The sequence below is a fragment of the Sporothrix schenckii genome (genome assembly GCF_000961545.1).
Source record: "Sporothrix schenckii 1099-18 chromosome Unknown Cont44, whole genome shotgun sequence".
Lineage (NCBI taxonomy): Eukaryota > Fungi > Ascomycota > Sordariomycetes > Ophiostomatales > Ophiostomataceae > Sporothrix > Sporothrix schenckii.
In genome coordinates, this window is record NW_015971145.1 from 3,907,516 (window position 1) to 3,929,432 (window position 21,917).

The 21,917-nt window shown below is 58.2% G+C and overlaps 6 protein-coding genes across 6 annotated transcripts; 4 read left to right on the forward strand and 2 right to left on the reverse strand.

Moving 5' to 3' along the window:
• Positions 1-193: 193 nt before the first annotated feature.
• Positions 194-2,751, forward strand: SPSK_08572 (uncharacterized protein; the record flags this gene model as incomplete). Its single annotated transcript, XM_016735165.1, has 3 exons — positions 194-217; positions 334-968; positions 1,002-2,751. The coding sequence occupies 3 exons, from the start codon at positions 194-196 to the stop codon at positions 2,749-2,751; spliced, it is 2,409 nt and encodes an 802-aa protein (XP_016588007.1).
• Positions 2,752-5,301: 2,550 nt separating this feature from the next.
• Positions 5,302-6,677, forward strand: SPSK_09250 (dihydroceramidase; the record flags this gene model as incomplete). The annotated part of the gene is made up of 3 exons (XM_016735826.1): positions 5,302-5,562; positions 5,621-6,359; positions 6,511-6,677. The coding sequence occupies 3 exons, from the start codon at positions 5,302-5,304 to the stop codon at positions 6,675-6,677; spliced, it is 1,167 nt and encodes a 388-aa protein (XP_016588008.1).
• An 803-nt stretch (positions 6,678-7,480) lies between these two features.
• SPSK_09980 (uncharacterized protein) lies at positions 7,481-7,929 on the forward strand (the record flags this gene model as incomplete). Its single annotated transcript, XM_016736545.1, has 2 exons — positions 7,481-7,510; positions 7,588-7,929. The coding sequence occupies 2 exons, from the start codon at positions 7,481-7,483 to the stop codon at positions 7,927-7,929; spliced, it is 372 nt and encodes a 123-aa protein (XP_016588009.1).
• Positions 7,930-11,465: 3,536 nt separating this feature from the next.
• Positions 11,466-12,896, forward strand: SPSK_09204 (uncharacterized protein; the record flags this gene model as incomplete). The annotated part of the gene is made up of 2 exons (XM_016735781.1): positions 11,466-12,587; positions 12,660-12,896. The coding sequence occupies 2 exons, from the start codon at positions 11,466-11,468 to the stop codon at positions 12,894-12,896; spliced, it is 1,359 nt and encodes a 452-aa protein (XP_016588010.1).
• A 603-nt stretch (positions 12,897-13,499) lies between these two features.
• Positions 13,500-14,660, reverse strand: SPSK_09438 (solute carrier family 25, member 38; the record flags this gene model as incomplete). Its single annotated transcript, XM_016736010.1, has 1 exon — positions 13,500-14,660. The coding sequence occupies one exon, from the start codon at positions 14,658-14,660 to the stop codon at positions 13,500-13,502; it is 1,161 nt and encodes a 386-aa protein (XP_016588011.1).
• Positions 14,661-15,646: 986 nt separating this feature from the next.
• SPSK_08277 (RhoGEF group protein) lies at positions 15,647-21,370 on the reverse strand (the record flags this gene model as incomplete). The annotated part of the gene is made up of 2 exons (XM_016734881.1): positions 15,647-16,669; positions 16,751-21,370. 2 exons carry the CDS (start codon positions 21,368-21,370, stop codon positions 15,647-15,649), a joined length of 5,643 nt encoding a protein of 1,880 aa, XP_016588012.1.
• Positions 21,371-21,917: the final 547 nt, after the last annotated feature.

The following is a 21,917-nucleotide window of genomic DNA, read 5'->3' on the forward strand; positions in this document are numbered from 1 at the left end:
ACTTTGCAATGGAGGCCAGATTGAACGAAACAGAATAGAAGGATAATGTGATCGATTCTAACCAGAGAAAAAGGCAAAGAAAAAACAAGGGGCAGGGCCGCTTCATGAGGCCGACGTGCCCAGCTCGCGCGAACGCTAATGTTGTACATATATACAAAGAATGTGCATACAAGATGCGGAAAAAAGGACGAAGATGGTGACAGGGAAGAAGAAGATGGTGAAATAATAGGACAACGAATATAGGGGTGAAAAAATGACGAATGCTGAAGAAATGGCCAAAGGCCCATGCATCTATGCTTCTAATTGCATGGTGTTGTAAAAGAAGAGAAGAAGACGAGAAAGGAGGAGAAGGAGAAAGGAGAAAAGAGGAGAAAGGAAGAGGACACGACGAGGAACGGCGACAATGAAAGAGAGGCACCACGCAAGCACAGCCCACAGACGGCAGCCTACTGGACTGTCCGCTCGACGAGGTCGCGGTACATGGCCTTGACGTCCTGCACGTCGGCCCGCAGCTCCTCCACCAGCTCGCTCTTCTCGCCCAGCAGCTCCAGCGTCGTGTCGTACCGCGCCTGCAGGTCGCCCACCTGCGCTTCGAGCTCCGTCACGCGCGCCACCGCGGCCCGCCCGCTCTCCGTGTCCTTGATCAGCTGCAGCACCTCGGCCCGCGCCTCGTTGCGCTGCTTGGAGATGCGCGCCAGCTCTTCGCGCGCCGCGACCTTTTCGCTCTCGAGCCGCCGGATCGCGGCGCTCATCCGCTCGACGAGCTGCACCGACGGGCCCGCGGCCACGGTCGACACAGACACCATGTCCTGCATCAACGCCTGCTGCGGCGACGCCGAGCGCTCCATGCCCTCGAGGGGGTCGTCCTGGTCGACCGTCGTGTGCGTCGTGCTGTTGCCGGCCGTGGTGCTGGCGCCGCCACCGCCGCCACCACCACCGCCGCCAGAACTGGAGTGGACGACGGACGCGTGGCGCGGTTGATGGTAAACCGACGACGTCAGCGACCCGCCGCCTCCTGGACCCGTCTCGGTCGTGGGGCTGAACACAAGCGGCAGGCCGCCGCCGCTGTTGCTGCCGCTGCCAAGCAAACTCGAGAGCGGTCGGTTGCCGGGGGGCTGGCCCGAGGGCCTGCGCAGCGAGAAGCGCTCGGTTGGGTCGTCTTGGCTCGAGGGCGCCGACGCTTTGCGCAGCTTGTTCGGCAGGCCCTGGAAGCCCAGCAGCTCAGAGCTCCAGGTGCGCGACGGGTTGGGCAGCAGCGGCGTCTCGGGCCGGCTGCTGCTGCCGCGCAGCTGTGGTGGCACCGGCGACATGGGCGGCAGGCCCTGGATGTTGGGCAGGCTCTCGAGCCAGTTGCCGCGGTCGTTGGCGTCGCCACGCCTGTCGCGCTCGCCGTGGTGGTGCTTGTCCTCCTTCCACGCCGCCGCCTTTTGCTGCACGGCCTCGTCGAGCTCCGTCTTGAGCTGGTCGCGCGCGGCCTCGGCCTCCTCGGCCCGCTTCTTCAGGGCCTCGATCTGCGCCTCGTACGCCCCGGCGTGTTCGTGCGCCTTGGGCAGCTTGAACCGTGCCTCTTCGAGGTCTTCTTCGTTGCGCTTGGCCCGGAGAGCTGCTTCGCGCGCCTTCTTGCGCATCTCCGACTCCCGCTGCAGCGCCTCGTCGCGCTCCTTTTCGAGGTTGGACACGCGCGCCAGCAGCGTCGTCTCAATGCCTTGCCAGTTGTCGCTGGCAATCGAGTACTGCGACTGCAGCGTCTCGACCTGCCGCATCAGCTTCGCGTGCGAGTCGCCGGTCGCGCCCGACGACGCCTCCTCCGCGCGGCCGCGCATCGCCTCCAGCTTGCTCTCCATAAGCTGCAGCTCGTTCTGCAGCTCCTGCTCGACCGTGCGCGTGCGCTCCGCCGCCTTGTCCGCCTTTTCCTGCCACTCTTTGATCTGCGCCTTGGCGCGGTCGGCCGCCAGCGACTTTTCGAGCTGCGCCGTGGCCACCTGTTCTTCGAGCTCCTTGACGCGCTGGCGCTCCTTTTCGAGGGCCGCATCGTTGATCGCGATCTTTGTCGCCTCGGCGTGCTCGTTGGCCGTCTTCAATTGCTGCCGCAGGTCCGCAATCGTGGCGTCCTTGGACACGGCGTCGGACCGCAGGCCCTCGAGCTCCTTGTGCACCTGGCTTAGCCGCTTGAGGCCCTCCTCTTGCGCCCGCTCGAGCTCGGCGGCGCGCCGTGCCCGCGCCCGCAGCGTCTGCAGCTCGCCCTCGGTTTTGGTCCGCGCCGTCTTAAACTCGGCAATCTCCTTTTCGTCGTCGCTGATCTTGACGCGCAGCTTCTTGAGGATCGCCCGGTGCTTCTCCTCCATGACGCTCAGGTTCTTGCCTTCTAGCATGATCTGCGCAATTTTTTGGTCCTGTTCGGCCACCTTCTTCTCGAGGCTGCCCGGCGCAGCATCGGCGACCGCCTTCTTGGCGGCCTCGGCGGCCTCGCTGGCGAGGTACTGCACCTTGGCCTGCAGCATTTCCGTCTTTTCGGTGTGGTGGTGGATCTCGTCTTGGTGCTGGCGTCGTTGCTCGAGCAGCTCGGCCTCGAGCTGCTTGATACGCGACTCGCGGACCGCGTCGAGGGCAGCAGCACTGGCCGCTGTGGATTGGTTTGCAGCAACGGTCGTATCATCCGCTGATGTGGATGCGGCATCGGCTGCCGTTGTTGTTAGTGTTGTCATCGGGTTTGGTGTCGATGGTGCGGCTGCATTGTCGTTCGACTCATGATTCGTCGTGGCGGTGCTCGATTCTGGCGATGCCCTAGCCTCGTCTGTTGCTGCTGCCCCGTCTCCATTTGTCGCTGCTGCCTCGGCCTTTATTTCGTCTTTTATTTCGGTACTCGCCTCGAACGATGGCCGTTTGCTGCCGTCGGTAGACTTGCGGGCTGCGGCCGCGTCACCCGCTGGGGCATCCTTTGAGCCGCTCGCGGTGCTATCAATCGATGCTCGGCTCGGTACATCGAGGCTTTGTCGTGGGCTGTTGGCCGCCGAGGCAGATGCTGCAGAGCTGCCCAGGCTTGGTGATGGTGCGCCGCTCTTGGCAGCCACGGCTCGTGCCAGCCGTTCTTGTAGGCGGTCGTTTGCGCGGTTCGACGAGCCGGATCGTGCTGTGTCTAGGGCAAATTAGTACGGGCATCCATGAAGGAATTCAAAGTGATGACGGCAGGCACACCAGCTTGAGGGAGGTGACGCACTTGGTTTTGCTGGGGCTGCTGGCTTCGCTGGAGGCTTCTGCTCCTGTGGCTTGGTCGAGTCGTCCGCATCGGACAGGATCGTATCCAGACGGGCCTCGACTCCAGCTACCGCCTGGGACAGCAGCGAGCCCCATCGTGTGCCGCTGCCGCCCTTGGCAGGCGTGGACGACGCCATGGCGCAAATGGGCGGGAGGAGGGAGTTGTCGTCTGTGTGTGATCCTCCTCGACCGTCGAGTTGTCGACGAGAAGGGTCGTTAGGGGTTCGTCAATCTTTGCTTTCTGCTTGATGGCGAGAGCATTGGTCGTGAGGGAAGGATGTCGAGGAGGTGCACAGCATGCAGTCGAGTGGAGCCTTCAGCCAAGACCAATGAAGCTGACGTGAGAGTCCCTATTGAATGATGTATCTTGAGATATGCCGGTCTCGTCGTCGATGGCCGTGTCGATTGTCGTCTAGCTGGGTCCCCTTTCCCGTTTGCTCGTCGTCTCTTCTGTTTTGGTGGAAGAAAGGTTCAGAATGGAGCACGTCGATAGTTCAATCATGGCGTGGACCCAGATATCTGGAGACGTTGCGATTACGAGGCACTGGGGCACATGGGGTTTGCTCTAAGACGTGCTGAGGCGGCGTCGTGTGGGTGGTGTCGTGTTATGCCTGCACTCTGCAGCAATACGAAAGTACGAAAGTTCACCAATGAAGAACGTTGGGACAGGGCGCCAACCGTGGCGCTCAGGCTGACGCTGGTGGGTCCACTCGTTGCGCGTTGCACACGCATTGCTCTTGCCCTGAACAAGGCACATTTGAGTTAAGAACTTGCTCAGGCGAGACGAGACCTGGACACAGTAAGTCAGCGACCGCGCACGCACTGTACTTGCCGAAACGAGGCTAGTTCAGAGACACGGCAAGAGCAATGGTCTGACAAGCTCTGCTCTTCAAAGCTCCATTCCAGTGGAGGAAGACACGCTCCAGCTCGTCGCCCTTCGTTCCTGACGCTGGCGAGACCCCAAAATCGCAAGTCATCAAGCAGTGGTCCCTTAAAGCTGCCTAGAGCCGCCTAGAGCCGCCTGGAGTCGCCATCCCGCAGAAGAACTGCTGTAGCGTCCGGCCGGATAGGTCGGGGCGAGGACAAGCGCCCCATTCCAGCGGAATGTGCACGCTTCAGTCAGCGCCGAGCAGTGCATTACCTGCGACGACACAACCAGACTGGGACGTTGTTGCAGGAGAGAGTCGATGTGGATTTGTCAAATCGAAGAGAGAATCCAATAGTGTAAAAGTATGTTCGAAAAGTCGACAAAAATAGGAAAGAGGATACTCCGCGAAGCTTGTATCTGTGCAGCCCCCATCTCCTTCCCTGTCCGGTCCGTTTCTTTCTCTCCTCCTCCTTTTTTTTTTTTTGGATCCCGTGTTGTTCTTTCCTCAAAGCCAGCAGATTGTGTCTTTCCTTGTTGTTGCTCCTTCTTTTTGCGCTTGCCCTTCGTTTCTGCTTCGCTCGTTCTTTCCCGGACCGCCGGAGGCTCTTCATCTCGACCCGAACCCCGGCAAGTGCTTCCTCAGCGTTCCAGCCCCCGCGCCGCCTCATCCTTTTGAAATCGGAACTCGGTCATCGGTCCTTCTTTCCTGCGATTTTCTCTTGGTGAGTAACAAAATACACGTGCATTCCCACATCTGGCAAAGGGCCACCCACATGGAGCTGCTGCCCTCTCATAACTGTGGCTGCTGTCTCGAGCTTAGTTAAGCCTGCCACCCCAAGCTCTGGCCACTACCACACGACGGTGTCGTGATTGGGCCTGGCCCAACGTCGCATTCTTCACAAGCTTTGCCCTCCCAGCTCCACGTATCCATTTCTGGACGTTGCCACCGCCAATGTGCGCGCATCAACGTCACCTCTTCTCGTCACAGCATCTCTACTGCATATTTCTTGCTACTTTACATTTACGCAGCATTTTTGGTTATTTTTGTTGGGCCGCGCCGCCTTTGAGTGTACACATCTTGCTGACACTCTTCTGCACAGCTCCGAATCCTCTGATCGCCATTCGCCGGTCTCCCGTCTCAAGCTACCGTCCCCCATCACCATTCGCCCACCCACGCCATGGGTTCCTTTCTGCAGATCCCGTACCGGGAATCCCGTCACGGCATCTGGGGCGAGCAGACGTCGACGCTCAACTGGTGTGAAGAGGTGCGTTTCCGAGTCAATTTGTTCCGAGAGCGATCTTTGCCTTCCATTCGATCGATGTTGCATTGCGCCTTGTCTGCGAGTTGGAGGGTTCCTGGCGCAGTGGCCGCATCCGGCACGGTCCAGGTCTTGGCACAACTTCCTGTACCCTGTGGAACGGCCCCGTTATCGAACAGGGTTCGCAATCCTGTGCGACACGACGACAGCTACTGACTTCGAACCCTGGATGTAACAGGACTACAACATCACATACTACTGCGCCGAGTTCGTCAACAGCATAACCAATCTCATGTTCATATGGCTGGGCATCCGAGGCATTCGCGACTGCATTCGGTTCCGGCACCGGCCCGTCTTTGTCGTGGCCTGCATCGGCTACATTGTCGTCGGTCTCGGCTCCATAGCCTTCCACACGACATTAAAATGTGGGTGCAAGATCTCGCTCCCTCCCTCTCGCCTTCACTGTCTATTTGACTGCTTTTTTGTGACGTCTTATGCTCACCCCCCAGACTCGATGCAACTCGCCGACGAACTGCCCATGATCTATGCCACGTGCATCATCGGCCACGCCACGTTTTCCTACGGCAAATCACCTACCGTCTCCAAACTGATTGGCCTTGGCCTTTTCAGTCTGGGCCTGCTCATCACCGTCGTCTACCACGTCACCAAAGAGCCCGTGTTCCACCAGGTCTCGTTTGCCTGCCTGACGATTGCCGTCGTGTTCCGCAGCATGTACGACATGGAGAAGACGCTGCGCCCAGCCCTCAAGATTCGGAGCCCTGAGCGCGAGAGCGGCCTCATGCGGCAGATGTGGAAGATGTGTCTATCGGGCATTGCACTGTTTTTGGTCGGCTTCTTCATCTGGAACATGGACAACATCTTCTGTCTGTACCTGCGCTCGTGGCGTGACATCTTGCTGCTGCCGTGGGCGGTCGTGCTCGAGGGTCATGCGTGGTGGCATATTCTTACTGGACTCGGTACGTTCTTCCTCTCCCTCTCTACCTCTGTCTGTCTTGCCTGTCGACCACGTACTAACTGATGCATAGGATGTACGTTCACTTGGGAAGCAAACCGTCTCCTCCCCCCCCCCCCCCCTCTCTTCTTGACTTTTGACTAACCAATTCACAGCGTACTACTTCATCATGTGGCGTCTGTGGCTGCATACGTGCCTGGACGGCAAGGAGGACGAGTTTGCGCTGCAGTGGAAGACAGCCCTGACTTCGATTCCACGGGTTGTGCCTGTGTCGGACATTGAACCGTCTGACGCCGCGTATAAGGGACGCCGTCTCGATTAAGCCAACACGATGGCCCCTACTATTTGACAGACCACAAGCAACTGTGAAGGTCTATATATCCCACTGCCATGAGGCAGACTTTGATCTATATTCTGTTTTGGCCACACTTATTCTTTTTTGGAGCTCTCTGACAGCCCGGCGTTCTGTTCTTGGGTATATAATTTTGCATAGGAGTTTTTTGCTTGGAGCTTTGTTTTAGAGAATAGACAGACGTTTTTAGATGTTTGTAGATGAGGTCTGCTTGTTGTTAAGCAGCAAGATGTTGGAAATAAGATGCCAAGTTCGAATAAGCGAGGCGATGAAGGCAAGAGACGCATTTTATGCCATTTTTCAACATGTCACGCAGTGTGAGACACGCCTGCGAGATGGCTGGAGTCCTGTCTGAGAAGTAGACTGTGTCTGGAACGGAACATGAGCAAGTTACGAAAACTCTCGGAAGCTGGTGTGTCTCGTTCATGGCCATGCCATCTGTTGTTACTTCGGCACTTTGTTACTTGACTTTTGCCGCACCGTACTAGCGCAATGGCCTACAGAATTTGGTGGGGCTTGGTTGGCGTTGAATTTTGCTGACTGTTCAGGGCAGGCATCACCGAAACCCATTTGGCGGGGTTTATTCGCGAAGCTCTCCCGCCATAGCTTCAAAAAGGGGGCCTCTTCGACAAACAGCTTCTTTCCGACCCCTGCCTCGACGACGACCTCAATCTCTCTTTCTCCACTCTCTCCGTTCCCGACCTGCCGCTCCTCACTTCTCGACTCGTTTGCTCCGAATTGCCATTGTCCACGTGCTTCTCGCCGCCGCCGACATGTCGCTCTCCAACGAGGCCCTCCAAAAGGTATGATCCAACAGAAAAGCGAAGCATACACCCTACCGCAGCTAACCCTCTCCCTTTTTGTGTTTTTCTTTCAACAGCTCGTCCACGAGATCGAGACCCAGGCCGTCCAGGCGCAGCAGCAAATCACCATTGCGCGTTCCCAGGTCGCCGGCAAGCAGCGCGAGATGCGCCTGGCTCAGCTCACCCTCAAGGAGATGGAGTCGCTGCCGGCATCGACGGCCGTCTACGAGGGCGTCGGCAAGATGTTTGTGGCGGAGCCCGTGGCGTCGCTCAACGACAAGCTCGGCAAGCAGATCAAGACGCTCGAGACGGATGTGGAGGGCCTGGGCAAGCGGCTGCACTACCTGGAGACGACGGCCAAGAACAGCCAGGACCACATTGCGCAGATTCTGCGGCGGGGCGGCGGAGAGTCGGCATAGTGTAGTGGTGGTGGTGAAGGGTGGCCCATAATGATGGGAGACAAATGAACGGCAGGCCGAGACGAAGGCGAAACCTACCTCTGAACGTTCGGCACGATGATAGAGGGCCCGTTTCGACACGTGACGCCATGCGGCCGACCTGCATCATCAAGTGCCAACCTTTTCTCACTACCGTATACAGGATACCTTTATACAGACGACTCGCCTGCCTCACCAGCTCGGTGGTAGAAACGGGAGAGTATGTCTCCGTTCGCTACCTGTGCACGCCATCATCACCAACTGTCCCAAGGCCCAGTCCGGAGATACAGCCGGTGGAGGCCAGAGCGAGCCCGTTATGAGAGAAAGGGATACAAGGGGACACAGCGGGACGGTGTCAAAAGGTTGAAAAGGATACAGAATGGAAAACGGATACCATGTCGGTTCATCACATGAGGCTCTCGGCGGCCAGGAGGACAATGCAGGGTACGGTGTACGACGCACATGTCTTTTGCATACAGGGACGGCGGCCTGCATCAGCGGCATAGACGAGCCTTTGGCCCACGCTATTTGACGGTTTGACGGATGATGTCTTGTCTCCATATAAATGACATTTGATGTGACGGAAGCGGCGTGGTAGGGTCTGGCTATGCCCTCAGGCCCTGTCGGTCTTTTTCCATTTGTTGGTTGGACAAGGTGCGGTGAAACAGAAAGGATTCGTTCGGCTTCTTGCCCAGGCAGTCGTCTGGGATACAGTGATAAGGCGCTGTTTGCAGCAACGGCAATGCAACTGGGAACTCATCCTACATGTGGGAACGATCTTTAGAAAAAACTAGTGGTGTTGAGACAAAGCGAGCGGTTACGAGGCAGGAATGTATGAAAAGGGACGGTCCGAATTAGTGTGCTTTTACGGCAGAGTCAACTAAAAAGGTTCAGACAAGGAAATAAAAGATGAAAAAGAAACAAAGTAAGAAAACAGTTGATACAGTTGAAGGTAATTCAAACATCGTTCGCACACCACTCACAGGCCACTGACTTCGTCTGCATGCACATCAGCCGCAGCCCCCCATCAGCCCTACCGCCGTGCCCCTCCTGTCCCATTCTGACCATTCGACCATTCTGATGTGGCCCCAGCGTTTCGAAACACGGACTTGCGACTGCATCGTAATTTCCCACATCCTAGACGTTGGGGCATCACGCATCACGATTTCGACTCGACTTTTGCATCCACATTAGTTCAAGCCCAGCATGTGCTATTGGTATGATACCAGATTACGCCAGGATGATCTCGTCCACAGCTGGTCCTTGTCCGTTCTCAACCACCCACTCCAACCCCCTCCATGTCGCCGCATCCCTGCAAGTAAATAACAGAAGATGTGTCGTCTTTGGGAACGCCCCAATAACGTCACCCACAAACCCAGGCCCTGGTCTGGAGTACTCTTTGCTGACGTTCCCCCCCTCCCCCCCCCCCCACCTTGGACTGCAGCAAATATGCACCTGCAACCATGTTTGGTGACGTTTTACAGTCACTTATTTTTATTTTTATATTCCTTCTGTTTTTCTCCTTTTGCCTCTTCCGGCCCAGCCACGACAACCGGACTGCCCGTCGGCTCAAGCCTCCTGCTAACCAGCATGCTTCAGCGAGCCGTCTTTCCTTGCTCTTCCGCCGTCGTGTCCCCTCCACCCCATCATCATCGCGCTCCCTGAATCGATGCAAGCGAAGAGCCGCCCTCCTTACTCGTCATCCCGCCCACTTCTCCTCTGCTGTCTGTCTGTTTGGCCCTCTGTTTTTCTCTTCTGTGCACTCGGCCCCTAGTGAACTATTAGTCTTTCCTTGCTGCTGCTGTTGCTAAAGGCACCTGCCCAGCCACGCTGCCCACGAGGACAGCGTCGCTCAACCCACAACCTTATCGTGTGGTCTGGTCACCTGTCCCTCCTTCGTCGCCGTGTCTTGGCTAGTCCCCTCCACCTTTATAGACTACGTACAAGCACCTCGACGACTCACAGGCTCGCCATGTAGACTTCCAAGGCCTGGCCAAGGCCAGCCGAAGCCGTTCGTATGCACGTCGTCCCACTTCGCCGCCGCCCTTGACCATTTCGCAGTTGTCACGGCAGTGGCATCAGCAAATAAAAATCTTATGCACCTTGTTGAGTGCAGAGGCTCTTTTTGTCGCCTTTCGGCTTCTAGATTGCCATGCAATAAGCCGTGTTGCAGATTGTTGCCGTCCGCCAAAAGTCACTTGCAAGAAAGGCCTTAGAGGGAGTAGACAACCGGCAGAAACAGAAAATGAAAAGGGGCCCCCATCATCTTCCTCTGCCTCTGCCTCTGCCTCTGCGCCTCTCCTGCCGCCTAGCCGTTCAGCTCTGTTACGCACCCTGCACACTTCTGATACGAGCCCCCCCAAACGGAGTCGTCTCTCGCTGTGTATCTGTTTGTCTGGTCTATCCATTTGCGTGTCTGTTAGTCGGGTACGAAGATGCACTGCTCTTTCCGCCCGCGCATCCTTCCATTGCTAAGAGCAGGTGTGTGATCCTTCCGCCAAGACCTATGAAGCCGTCATGTCCCGCCTTAGCAGGAGCGGCCTACACACAGTCTCTGTTTTCTTCCTTCCTCTTCTGCCCCTCTGCATTGCCGCCGCCTTCGGTGACCCCCTCGCACCTTCCCATCTGCCACTTTCGCCCCCGTAAGAATATTCCCGCCCGCTGTAAGATGCGCCTTCACTTTCTCCGTGGGCTCCTCATGTGCTCTTTCCTAATACCAGGCCTTGCCAGGTGGCACATGAATGCGCCAAACTGTCTGCACTTTCCCACTTTGTACATCGATCGCATATGCACCGTCTGCTCCCATCCCTCTCTGTTTCCACTTTCCGCACTTCCAACTGCCACGCTGCTGCACCTCCTGCCCTATGTGCTGCAGGCCCTGCCCTCTTGCTGCAAAGCCTCCGATCGTGCTTGCCCGCTTGACGATAATAAATGGGGCAGTTGCGCCGCATCCACCCCGCCTCCCAGCCTTCCTTCCCTCGTTCTGCCCACCCCTCGTCCCCTCCTTCCCTTGTCCTCGATTTCCTCCGTCCTTCCTTCCCCCGTCCCAGTCCCCTCTGATGTCGTAGTGTGTGTCAAATTTTGCCTGCATCCTGACATTTGCTTTTTCTTCTCTTCTTCTCCTCTTTTTTCACTCTTCTTTTTCGCTCCAGACTTTTTCTGTGGTTACTGTCCACTTTCCCGCCTCCCACTTTATTTACTATCGCGCCTTTTGTTAGTCTTGTTTACCTTCGCCCCTCTTTTCCTATTAACAGCAAAGAGGACCACCCCCCCTCTTTTATATTTTCCTCTCCTCGGCCTATCGCCCACGTCTGACAATCCCGATTAAAGCGTAGCACGCGCGCTTCTGACTACGTCCTGCATCGTTTTTTGGATATTTTTTTTTGTCTTCTTCTCTTGTTGTCGTTGTCCGAGGAGGAACACCATCTCTTGCAACGAGGTACAGCCTCTACCGATACGAACACTGCCATCTTTTTGTCGACCAAGACCCATCCCCCGTTTCCGTTTACTCGCCCACCATGAGCAGATATCATCGCGGCGACTACGACGACGAGGACGAGATCGACGTCCGGGTCTTCCGTCGCAACAAGGAAGCGTCGCCGCCGCCGCCCCGTGTCATCGCTCGCCCGCCGCCCGTCCAAGGCTACTATGCCACCGGCCCTGCTTTCCTGGCCGCCGAGCGCACCGTGGCCACGCGCCCGCGCTCCCGGTCCCGCGAGCGCCGCTCCAGCCCACCGCCGGTCATCATCAACAACTACAACACCCAGCACTCGGACGACGACTCCGACTCGGGCCACCATGGCCAGCTCGTGCCCCGCCGCCAGGGCCGCTCGCACTCGCGCGCGCCCTCGAGTGACTTTATGTCGCGCGAAGAGTACGAGCTCGAAAAGGCCCGCCGCGAGCTGCACGAGATGAAGATTCGCAACGCCCATGCCAACGAAGAGCTCGAGCTGCACGTGCGCCGCAACGACCGTGAGGAGTGGGAGCTGCAGCAGGCGCGCCACGAGCTTGCACACTACCGTGCCGAGGAGCACGACCGCGAGCGCAAGCTCCGCCAGCAGGAGGAGGTCGAAATGGCGCGGGCCAAGCGCGAGCTGGACGCGATCAAGGCGACCCAGGACAAGGAGCGCTCGGAGCGCATGCGCGAAAAGGAGTACAAGAGCCACGCCGAGCTGGAGCGGGCCAAGCGAGAGCTGGAGGAAATCCGGCGGCGCGAGGACCGCGAGCTGGAGGAGAAGCGCATCAAGAAGGACCTGGAGCTCAAGGCGCTGGAGGCGCAGAAGAAGGCGCAGGACGAAAAGGAGCGGCGCGAGAAGATGGAGAAGGAGGCCATTGAGCGCTACAAGGTCAAGGAGGCCGAGCGCATTGCCAAGGAAAAGGCCGAGAAGGAAGAAAACGAGCGCGAGTACAAGCGCCGCCTGCAAGAGGATCTGCTGCGGTCGGGCGTCGACGAGAAGGACATCAAGGCCATTCTCGATAAGAAGTCGGTCAAGCCCGAGAAGAACGAGAAGAAGCGCACCGACATCAACATTGAGATTGGCGGCCCCGTGGCGCAGCGGCCCACGTATACCCGCATGGCTCGTCGCCACCTGTCCATCGAGACGCTCAACTACTACCACATTGACTTTGACTACGATCAGGTATGTTTGCACAGAGACTCTCTTTTGTCTTGTTTCTCTGTTTTTCAAACACACCAGCTGCTAACCGTCTAGGACCCCGAGTACATCCTGGTCAAGCGCTGGGTCCCCGAGGAAGAGCGCCAGTTCTGGTGGCAGCATACCAAGACGATTCGCGAAAACCGCAAGGTCGTGCTCAAGATCGAGGACGGCGGCAAGCACCATCACCACCACCATCTGGAACCCGAGTTTGAGTGGGTGCGCAAGAAGGAGCGCAGACGCAGCCGCAGCAAGTCGCCTGGTCTGCTGATGTATCTGGCCGGTGCCAAATAAAGCCGGTAATTGGCCACAGGATCCACGTCGCGTTGTCATCTACGTCTTTACATTTTTGGTTGCCTTTACGTTTTACTTGTGTTATTTCGTTTTTGGTCGTATTTGATGTAGTCTCCCTTCTCTTTTGTGACTATGGAAACGTTTTTGGAGGGCGGGATTATCCAGGATCTAAACGGGAAATTTACTTGTTTTTTTTTGCCCCGTTCATGGATATGCAATTTTTTGTTCTTGGTGAATGCTCAAGGGTGCGATGACGAGACCAGAAGGCGGGCAAAGAGGAGAAGAAAAAGAAGACAAGAGACGCTTCTCTCCGTACCATGAATTTCGTTATGCTTTGTATCTGTTTTGGTATCTATTATATCCCAACATTTTTGTCCGCTCATTCCAGTTTCGTGCTACTAATTTACAAGGAGAAAGGTTGTGTCTTTGTTTGGCCATCCCGATTATGCTCCGTTGTCGTCCCTTGACGCCGTTTGAATGAAAGAATGAGTGAAGTCCCGACAGAAACTCAGCACATCGCAGCATACAATACACAGCCACGAAAAGAGTGGCTTTCAACAAAAGACGAATCACATGAAGGAAAAACAAAAGGAGGGAGATTACCTACAACGCCTCCGTCTCGCTGGCACCGTTGGCCGCCGCTGCCGCCGCCCACCGCGTCTCGGCCCGCCGGATCAGCTCCTCGTACACTGTCCACGCCAGTGCGGAGCTCATGGCCTTGCGGCTCATGCGCAGCGCCAGTCCGTTCCACATGGACCGCACGCCCTCCTCGGCCAGCATCCGCCGTGCGGCGTGCAGCATGTTGCGGTACCGCGTGGGCTGCAGCTGGATGCGCGTCTTGACCGCGTCAAAGGGGTTCGACACCGCGGAGCACGTCGCCGCCGCCAGGACCCCCGACGAGAAATTGATGGCCGCGGCGCGCGACACACCCATGCTGCTTTCGGCGCGGTGGTGGCCGCCAGCGGTGCTCGGGCGGCCCTCCGCCAAAACGTTGAGCCGCCGCTTGATCTGCTCGTACATGAGCACGTAGAGGCCGGCATACGGCGCGTCGCGGATAGCCGTGGCGCCAAACCCCGAAAAGAAGCCGCGCAGCCCTTCCTTGCGCACAATGTCCGTGGCGGCCTCGGCCAGCGACCGGTAGTTGTACAGGCTGCTCTCGTAGCGCACCTTGATAATGGTCAGCGGCATCAGCACAAACCCGGCCGAGGCGCGCGCGACGGCACCCGCCAGCATGTTGCCCGTGTTGGACAGCTTGACGAGGCCACTGCTCCCTCTGCCGTTGCCGCTACCACTCGCGGCGCCATTAGTGGAAGAGGCCGCGAGGATCGGCACCTTGGCGGCGCTGGAGCGGATGGCATTGAGGCCGGCAAAGTAGAGGGCGGAGCCAAAGCCCGTGCGCAGCGCTGATGGGACGGTGCCGCGGTACAGGCTAGCGACGAAACTGCGAGGTCGTGGTGCAGCGGCGCCGGCGCCTGTGGATGTGCTGTGGCGTACTGATGCTGCTGATGTTGCTTCGCGGGCCGCCGTCCTCAGGTCCGCGAGAACACGGCGCAAGCTGTTATGACCAGACTGCTGGACGCGGGTTTTGAGCAGGTCAATGGGCTGAAGCAGCACGGCCGACAGGACACCGGAGCTGAGACCGGCGAGAAGATGGAAGGCTGTGGCATTGTTAGCGGGTCCTACCATATCAGAACGACGGCGACGAAGAAACGTTTTGAGGAACATACTGGTCTTGGACGGCGCTTTGGACGAGCCATTGGACATGGCGCCGGTTGGGGGATATCGAGTATCCCTGAAACGTGAGTGAGAGCGAGCAAACAGCCAGAGGTGGACAAAAGCTCATAAACACCGTTGATGAGAAAACGGCGTCAATCGACAAAGAGCGCCCATTGGCAAGAGGATCTGTATGGTGCTGCGACACTGAACAGCACGAACTGAGAGTCGAGGCAAAGGCGGGACGCGACGGGCAAGAATGACAATGTGTTGCATATATTCCACGATACACAAATCCCACGCCGCGAAATGCGCCTACAGCGGACACTCTGTGTGGATAATTTTTTGTATGTAGTGAAGCCGTGGTGAGGTCAGCGGTCAGGTGCGCCACCGATAGCTATGCTGCACTGGATTAGCGCCCAACCCTTCCCGGACAGACGGTGTAAAAGATCGCCCGCGCACAGTAAGTCCCGTAAGGTCCCCTCCAGCTCTCCTATTTGGGCAACTCTAGCCTTCGGCCTATCCGGCTAGTCCCGGCGTTGGTACTTTGCCTCTGCTTATGCGACTCCACGACTTCTCGTCAACGACGACAAAACGGAACCCATCGGGAAACAAGACGAGGAAGACAATGTGGACAGCGGCACGAGGAATGGCATAATGTATATGTGGTATCGCGGGTTTTGATCTGAAAGATGGACTAAACATCAAATGATGGAAGGAAATGGACATCGTACAAGGGAACGTAAGAAATAAGAAATAAGAACGAAACGACTTTCGGGAAAATATGCGAAAAGTAAAACAAAAAAACGAGATAAAAGGAACCGACAGCCTCCTTGTCCCTTGGGCATCATTTCCAAAAAAAGACGGAAGCAAAGAAAAGAATACAGCGAATGCAAATCACTGTATATCCCTACCGCCATTTGACGTGATTATAAAAAGAAATTTTCCAACATAACAAGAAATCCTCATTGAATCCCGTCCAATTAGCCTGCCACCCGCCAACCCTGAACAGACGGAAGAACTCGGCTGCGGCGAACCTATACCTTCTCCGAATGCCCGTCGTTCAAGAGGAGTTCGAGCACAATCTGCATGCCGCCCGCCTCCGGGTGCGTCATGCTGATCTTGACCGTGCCCTGGGAGTTCTGACCCGTTCCCGCCGTGCCCGTCGCGCCGCCCGCCGCCGCGTTGTTGGCTGGTGTCGCTGCCGTCGCGGATGCATTGTCTCCGCCCGTGGGGCCTCTAAACCCGTAGTCGAGACACCGCACGTCGTTGCCGGCAATGATCTGACGCAGCCGCCCGTTCTCGGCGTTGCGCACCTCGACATAGTCTTCGTTGAACAGCAGCAGGTACTGCCCAAACATGGTGGCCGCGCGCGCCTTCTTCTGCTTGCCCGAGTACTCCATGATTAGCGTGCGCGACACCTCGCCGTGCTTGTCCGAGTACACGGCGCAGTCCTCGTATGCGAGCAGGAACTCCTGGTCGTTGAGCCGGAACATGCCGAGCGGGCGCTGGTCGCGGATCCGCGCTGCAATGTTGGCCGTCGCCGGCATCGCCAAGTCGCGCGGCACCGACATGGTCTGTTTGCGGTCCAGCGTGAGCATCACGATGCCCTTGGCCGTCGAGACGGCCACGTACGTCTGGAACAGGTTGAGCGAGAAGCAATCGGTCGGCAGGTAGAACTCGTCAAAGTCGCGGAAGGACTCGGTGCCGCCACTGCTCCCGCTGCTGCCACCACGCCGGCTGCTGCCAAAGAATCGCGACTTCTTTTCCGATGCCTTTTGGAACACCGGCTCGAGCACCTTGAACGTGTTGTGCAAACCCTCTTTGCGCTTGTAGAAGAGCAGCATGCGTTCCTTCATCCGCGCCGTCGCAAAGAACGACACGTCCTTGGCCAGCCGCTGCGGCGCCCGTCGCGCGTTGTCATTGTTCGGCGCAGGGAAGTTGGACACGGGCGCCACGACGTCCAGCGGGTACGAGATCAGGGCCTTGTCAGCAAGGACTAAGCACACCGAAAACTCCTCGAGCACCGCGATCTGCGTGACTTTGTTGATTTGAACGGACTGAAGGCACTGTTAGGAAACGTTGCTTCTAGACTGCAGTGGGCAGAGCAAGGCAGACCAAAAAAAATAAAAAACACTTACTCTTGTCCAACCGCGAGGATTGGATGCGTCCGAAATGTAGACACCAAAGTCGGTACCAATGGCAATAATCGACTTGCCATAGGCCGTGAAGCCCGTCGCACAGTTGACGGAAGCGCGGCAGACGGGCGCTGGACCACGTCCTGGGCCAAACACCTGCTCCATCTCGCGGATCGACCGGTCCAGCGGCGTGCCGCGGATGGAGACACTGGCGTGCTTGCCAATGGCCGTCATGGAGTCGTACGCGAACGCGCTGTCAGCCAGTACGCGCAGACGGAACGGTTCGGCATTCTGCTCGAGCAGTGCACGCGCGTGCCGCGTCTTGGCCTCGATGATCTTGTTGCACCACTCCTGGCGGCTCTGCGGCGTGGTTGCATACAGCGTGTACACTTCGTGGCCGAGATGCTTGACGCGGAAGGGATACAGGATTTTGCCCTCTTCTGCAGGCGTGCCAGTGTTGAGCCGCGTGACGCTCGAGCCCGTGGAGCTAGCCGTGGCCGTGTGTTCGAGTTCAGGCCGGCCGGAGGCGCCGTTGGACATGACCTTGTTGAGGCGGATATCGGACGCCGAGGCCGTGGTCGTGCGAGCCAGGGGTGCTGCGAGGCCCTTTTGCTTGGAGATGGGGTCGTCGTTCATGCTTTCGAGAAGAAGAAGCGGCATGGGGATAGGCTCTTTGGACACGTCGTACTTCTTGTCGCCGCGGCCGTCCTTGGAGGGGATCGCCTTGGCCAGGATAAAGTAGTGGTCGAACAGCAGCGCGTGCGTATCAACCCAGCGCACACCCTTGGAGCCCATTCGCTGGAGCTCGCCTTGCAGGAGCAGCTCGCGCCCCAGGTGGTCGAGATTCAGCACCGTCTGGGAGCCCTGGCGGAACACAAGCTGGTTCTGCAGTTCCTGCAGAGACACCTTCTTGCCCATCTCGTCGACGAGCCGATCGCAGTCCTTGGTGACGAGGCGAATCTCTTCAATGGCCCGCGCCAGATTGGCCTTCTCCTCACTGTCCTGCACCGTGTTCTTGAGCACTGTGCTCAGAAGAAGTGAGTAGCGCTGCAGACGCGTAATGGGCGCCTTGAGGAACGTGTCCCAGCCCAGACGGTCGGACCGCTTGTGGTTGCGGACGTGTTCCAGGAACTGTCGGAAGAGCACGTTGCGCGCAGCTTCTTTGCGCACCGTAAAGGACGAAATGGGGTAATCGGTCGAGTACGCAATGTACTCGTCCTTGGCCTTGCGAATCCACTCGCGAAAGATGTCGCTAAAGCCGACAATCCAGGGTCCCTGCTCGTTCTGGCGGTACTTGAGCTGGGCGAGCAAGTGGTCTTTGCTGACGCGCTGCATTGACTCGACTTTGCCAAAGACTGTGTTGATAAACTTGTCGAGCCGGTTCGGCGGGATGATGGGCGGCTGCCAGTGGCGGAGCTGGTTCTTATACAGCACGCGCAGTACGTCGAGCTGGTTGTTGTACTCTTCCTCGCTGGTAACGATTTCGTGCAAGACGTTTTGACGCTCGACCTCCTTGCGGGGCTTGCTCTCGATGATCTCTTTGGTGATCTTGTAGTGGGTCACCCAGTCCTCCTTCTTGGTCGACACCTCCGACATCAACTCGTCGAGATTGGCCTTCTTCAGAGTCCGCGTGCAGTAATATGAGTAACAGCGTCCGGGTATTTCGTGCGCATGCACAAACGGAGCGTAGCAGCCTGAATCCGTCAGCTGCCACAGGACACCGCTGATCTCACCAGGACCAAACTTGACCCATTCTTCCTCGGGAATGAGGATGCCGGCCGTGAACATGGAGTCGGCCACGTTGGTGGCCAGGGTCTCGGCGTCGGCAACGTTCATGTTGGGCACCTTGGTGGTGAACAGCGCGACCAGGCCCTCCTCGATCGTCTTACGCTTGAGGTCTGGCTCGCCGTCGGCCATTTCGCGCACCCAGCGGGCAATGTTGCTGAGAGCCCAGGGCTCATGACACCGGCGGAAGTCGTTGGACGACAGCTTAGACGGCACGAACTTCTTCCGCCGGCCGGTAGGAAGGGTGATAACATCGTACGCGGTGCTTGCCGTATCGTAATTGGCGGCGTCGTAGGGAAGCCCTTGCTGCGCAGCCACCTGCCGCTGAGCCTTTCGTCGCTCCTCGGCTGCATCGGTGCGCGAGCGGCCGGGGACCTGAACCACTGGTGTCGTGCTGTGGTTCGACATGGATGTCGATCGCTCAACTTGCAGTTGTTGTTGGTATTGCTGCTGCATCAAGAGCTGTTGTTGCTGTTGATCCTGGACAGACATGTAGGTGGACGACCGCGAGTCCGAGCTGTGTGAATAGGCGTGCTGCCGGTGGGACATGCGTGATGCATTGGAGGGCGTGGCGGACAACAGATTGCTGCTGCTGCTACCGCTGCGGCTAACATCAGCAAGGCCTTGCGGAAGGGCCGGTAGGGGACGGCTCGAGAGGCCTGGGTGGTAGAACATGTCTGGATATTCATCCTTGGTCGGGGACTCGCTACCGCTGCGGCCCGAGTGAATGGACACGCGCTCGTCGCCCTCATCGAAGCTGAGGCGGTGCAGCGTCGGAGGCTGCAGGCCGCCGGTGCCATCATAGTCCATCTCGGCGTCCGCAAACGGTGCATACTGTTGTGCTTCGCTCTCGTAAGGTCGCGGTGTCGTAGATTGCGGCGGCCGGTCGTGCGACGCCATCGCAGAAGACGCGCTCCGCCCAATGTGACCACCTTCCACAGCTTCACCATATGTCAGGTTGCCGGCGTAGCCGCCGCTGAACAGCCCGATGTCCATACCAACGAACTCGCCATCGCTGACATTTGCCTCTTCCGGTTGGGGCGGCAGGGGTGTTGTTGTGCGTGGGGCGGTGCCCTGGCCACCGTCGTGGTGCTGTTGCTGCTGCTGGCCGCTGTAGTTGTAGTGGCTCGTCGTGGCGCTGCTCATACCAGAGGCCATGGACGCACCGCTGATGCTGAAACGCTGTTCGTCCAAGTCGGCCTGCTGCATCTCGTACACACCAAAGGCACCTTCTGGGTCACTATCATCCTCCCAGCGGTACGTCGAGGGCGCAGCAGCGCCGACACTACCAGGGTAGACGCCGGACGTTGTAGATGCCGACGACGGTGCGCGGCCCACGCCAGATGCTGCACTGGACCACCCGCTAATACTAGGATGGGTAGAGGATGCGCGCGAGTTGCGGCGGTAAAAGTCGTCTTCAGAGACCTCGTCGGTGGGAGCCGCAGGCGGAAGCTGCAGGCTACCATTTTCGTCGCCGTTGCTCGGGTTTGTGATACCAAGGTCAGCCTCGATATCGTGGTACAGGTTGTCTTGCGTCACACGGTCGTTACTGTGGTTATGGCCATGGCTACGATTGCTGGCGATGCCAAGAGGCGCGCCCCCGCCGCCACTGCCCCAGCCCTCTTCTTCGACGTCGTCCATGGGCGGTCGGCTGGGCAGCGGAGCGTTTGTAGGGTGTCGTTGCAGGCCTACGGGGGACGAAGAATGCGCGGGCGGCGATGGGACGGGGGAAGTCGCCGAGTTTGACCGTGATACGCGGCTGGCAAAGGCGTTGGGATCTACCGTGAAGCTGCTGGTTGCGGGGGTGTGCGAAAATGTCGGGTAAGGTGCCTGGGAGGTCATTGTGCTGGGAATGGCACCGGGCGACGGCATGGGGCTGACTCCGTTTGCCGATGAATAGCCAGCGGTCATGTTCGGAGGAGAAATGAAGCTGCTGCTGGCGTTGTAGTTTCCCTGGTACTGTTCCTGGTTATATGCGGCCGGTTGGGGAGAGATACCCGTTGTCGAAGGCGAGGTATCGTAGTAGGACCCGGGCTGGTAGGAAGTAGGTGCCGACGGTGTCGGAGACGGGTGCACTGGAGGCGGAGGTGTGTAAATGGCAGCGCTCGTCTGCTGGGGCGGCTGTGTGTAGGGTGATGTAGCGGCCGGGGCTGGCGGAGGCGGCGCAGCTGGCGAGTTGTACTGGTGCTGGTAGCTGTTGTAGCCGGCGTATGTTGAAGTTCTCTGCGGCGCGGCGCTTTGTGTATTGGCGTATGCTGCCGGGTTGTATGCGACTGGCGTGTAGCTTTGTTGTTGCTGCTGCTGCGGCGGCTGCTGCTGCTGTTGTGGTTGCTGTTGGAAGCTGGAAAAGGAGGGCATGGTCGGAGAGGCCAAGCGGGCAGAGGGGTGTGGGTGGTACGGCAACGACTGCGACTGCGAGCGTGCAAACGTCTGAGGATTGTACGACGACTGGGGCGCAATTGTCTGGTACTGATGCTGGTACCCGGACATGGCCGTGGCGGGGTTGGATACTGGCCCCCCATAGGCTGCCGGTTTTGCAGGGATGGGCGGCGCTGGAGCCGGACTGTCGACGGGACTCGTCAAAAAGAGCTCGTCCTCGCCGCGGCTGGGGATGCTGGCCTGTGCATGGTGCAGTTGGTGTTGCGGCGGCGGCTGCTGGCGGTTCTGGTCAAAGTACGAGCTGTCGTCACCGTTGTTGAAGCTCGGCCGTCGCGCTGGATACTCGTACTGCTGCGGCTGTTGCTGCTGCTGCTGCTGCTGCTGCGGTTGATTCGCAACAGGATACTGAACAGGCGGCACATGGCCGAAACGGCGCTGATCGTCGCCGCGGAACGACATGTCGGCGACAACACCGGGGCACGGATGTGACAGATGGGTCGTTCGGTTGAGGTCCAAAGAGGGCTCAAAAGTGTGTTGGTGAATGGAGGAGAAAACACGGCAGTGGATACGTTAGCTGACCACCAACTTTCAATGTCGTGAAGCGTCGTGATCTTCGTCGTCGCCGTCGGATGCAAAGAAGTAGCGGCCGCTTCGCTGTGCGGGCCAGATCATCCCAACGCTCGATCAGCAATGGTAGGGCCGTAATCGTCGTATCGCTGTCATCGACCACCCCTGAGGTTGGACGAGAAGGGCGTTTTCGATGAGCCGAGGCGGGGAGACAAAAAGCGCGCGCAAGAAAGCCGCCCGGGCAACAAAGGACAAGGCGACCAAAAAAACAAAGCGAGTGGAACGAATGTCGAAAAAGGACACGGACGGGGAAAAAGCGAGTCGTGTCGAGGGCGAGCGGGAGCGAGAAGAAATTGAAGAGGGGGGAAAGGCAAAGCAGAGGTCGCGGCTCAGGCCGAGACGATGATGGGCATGAGGTCAGCGGTGGTAATGTTGGCAG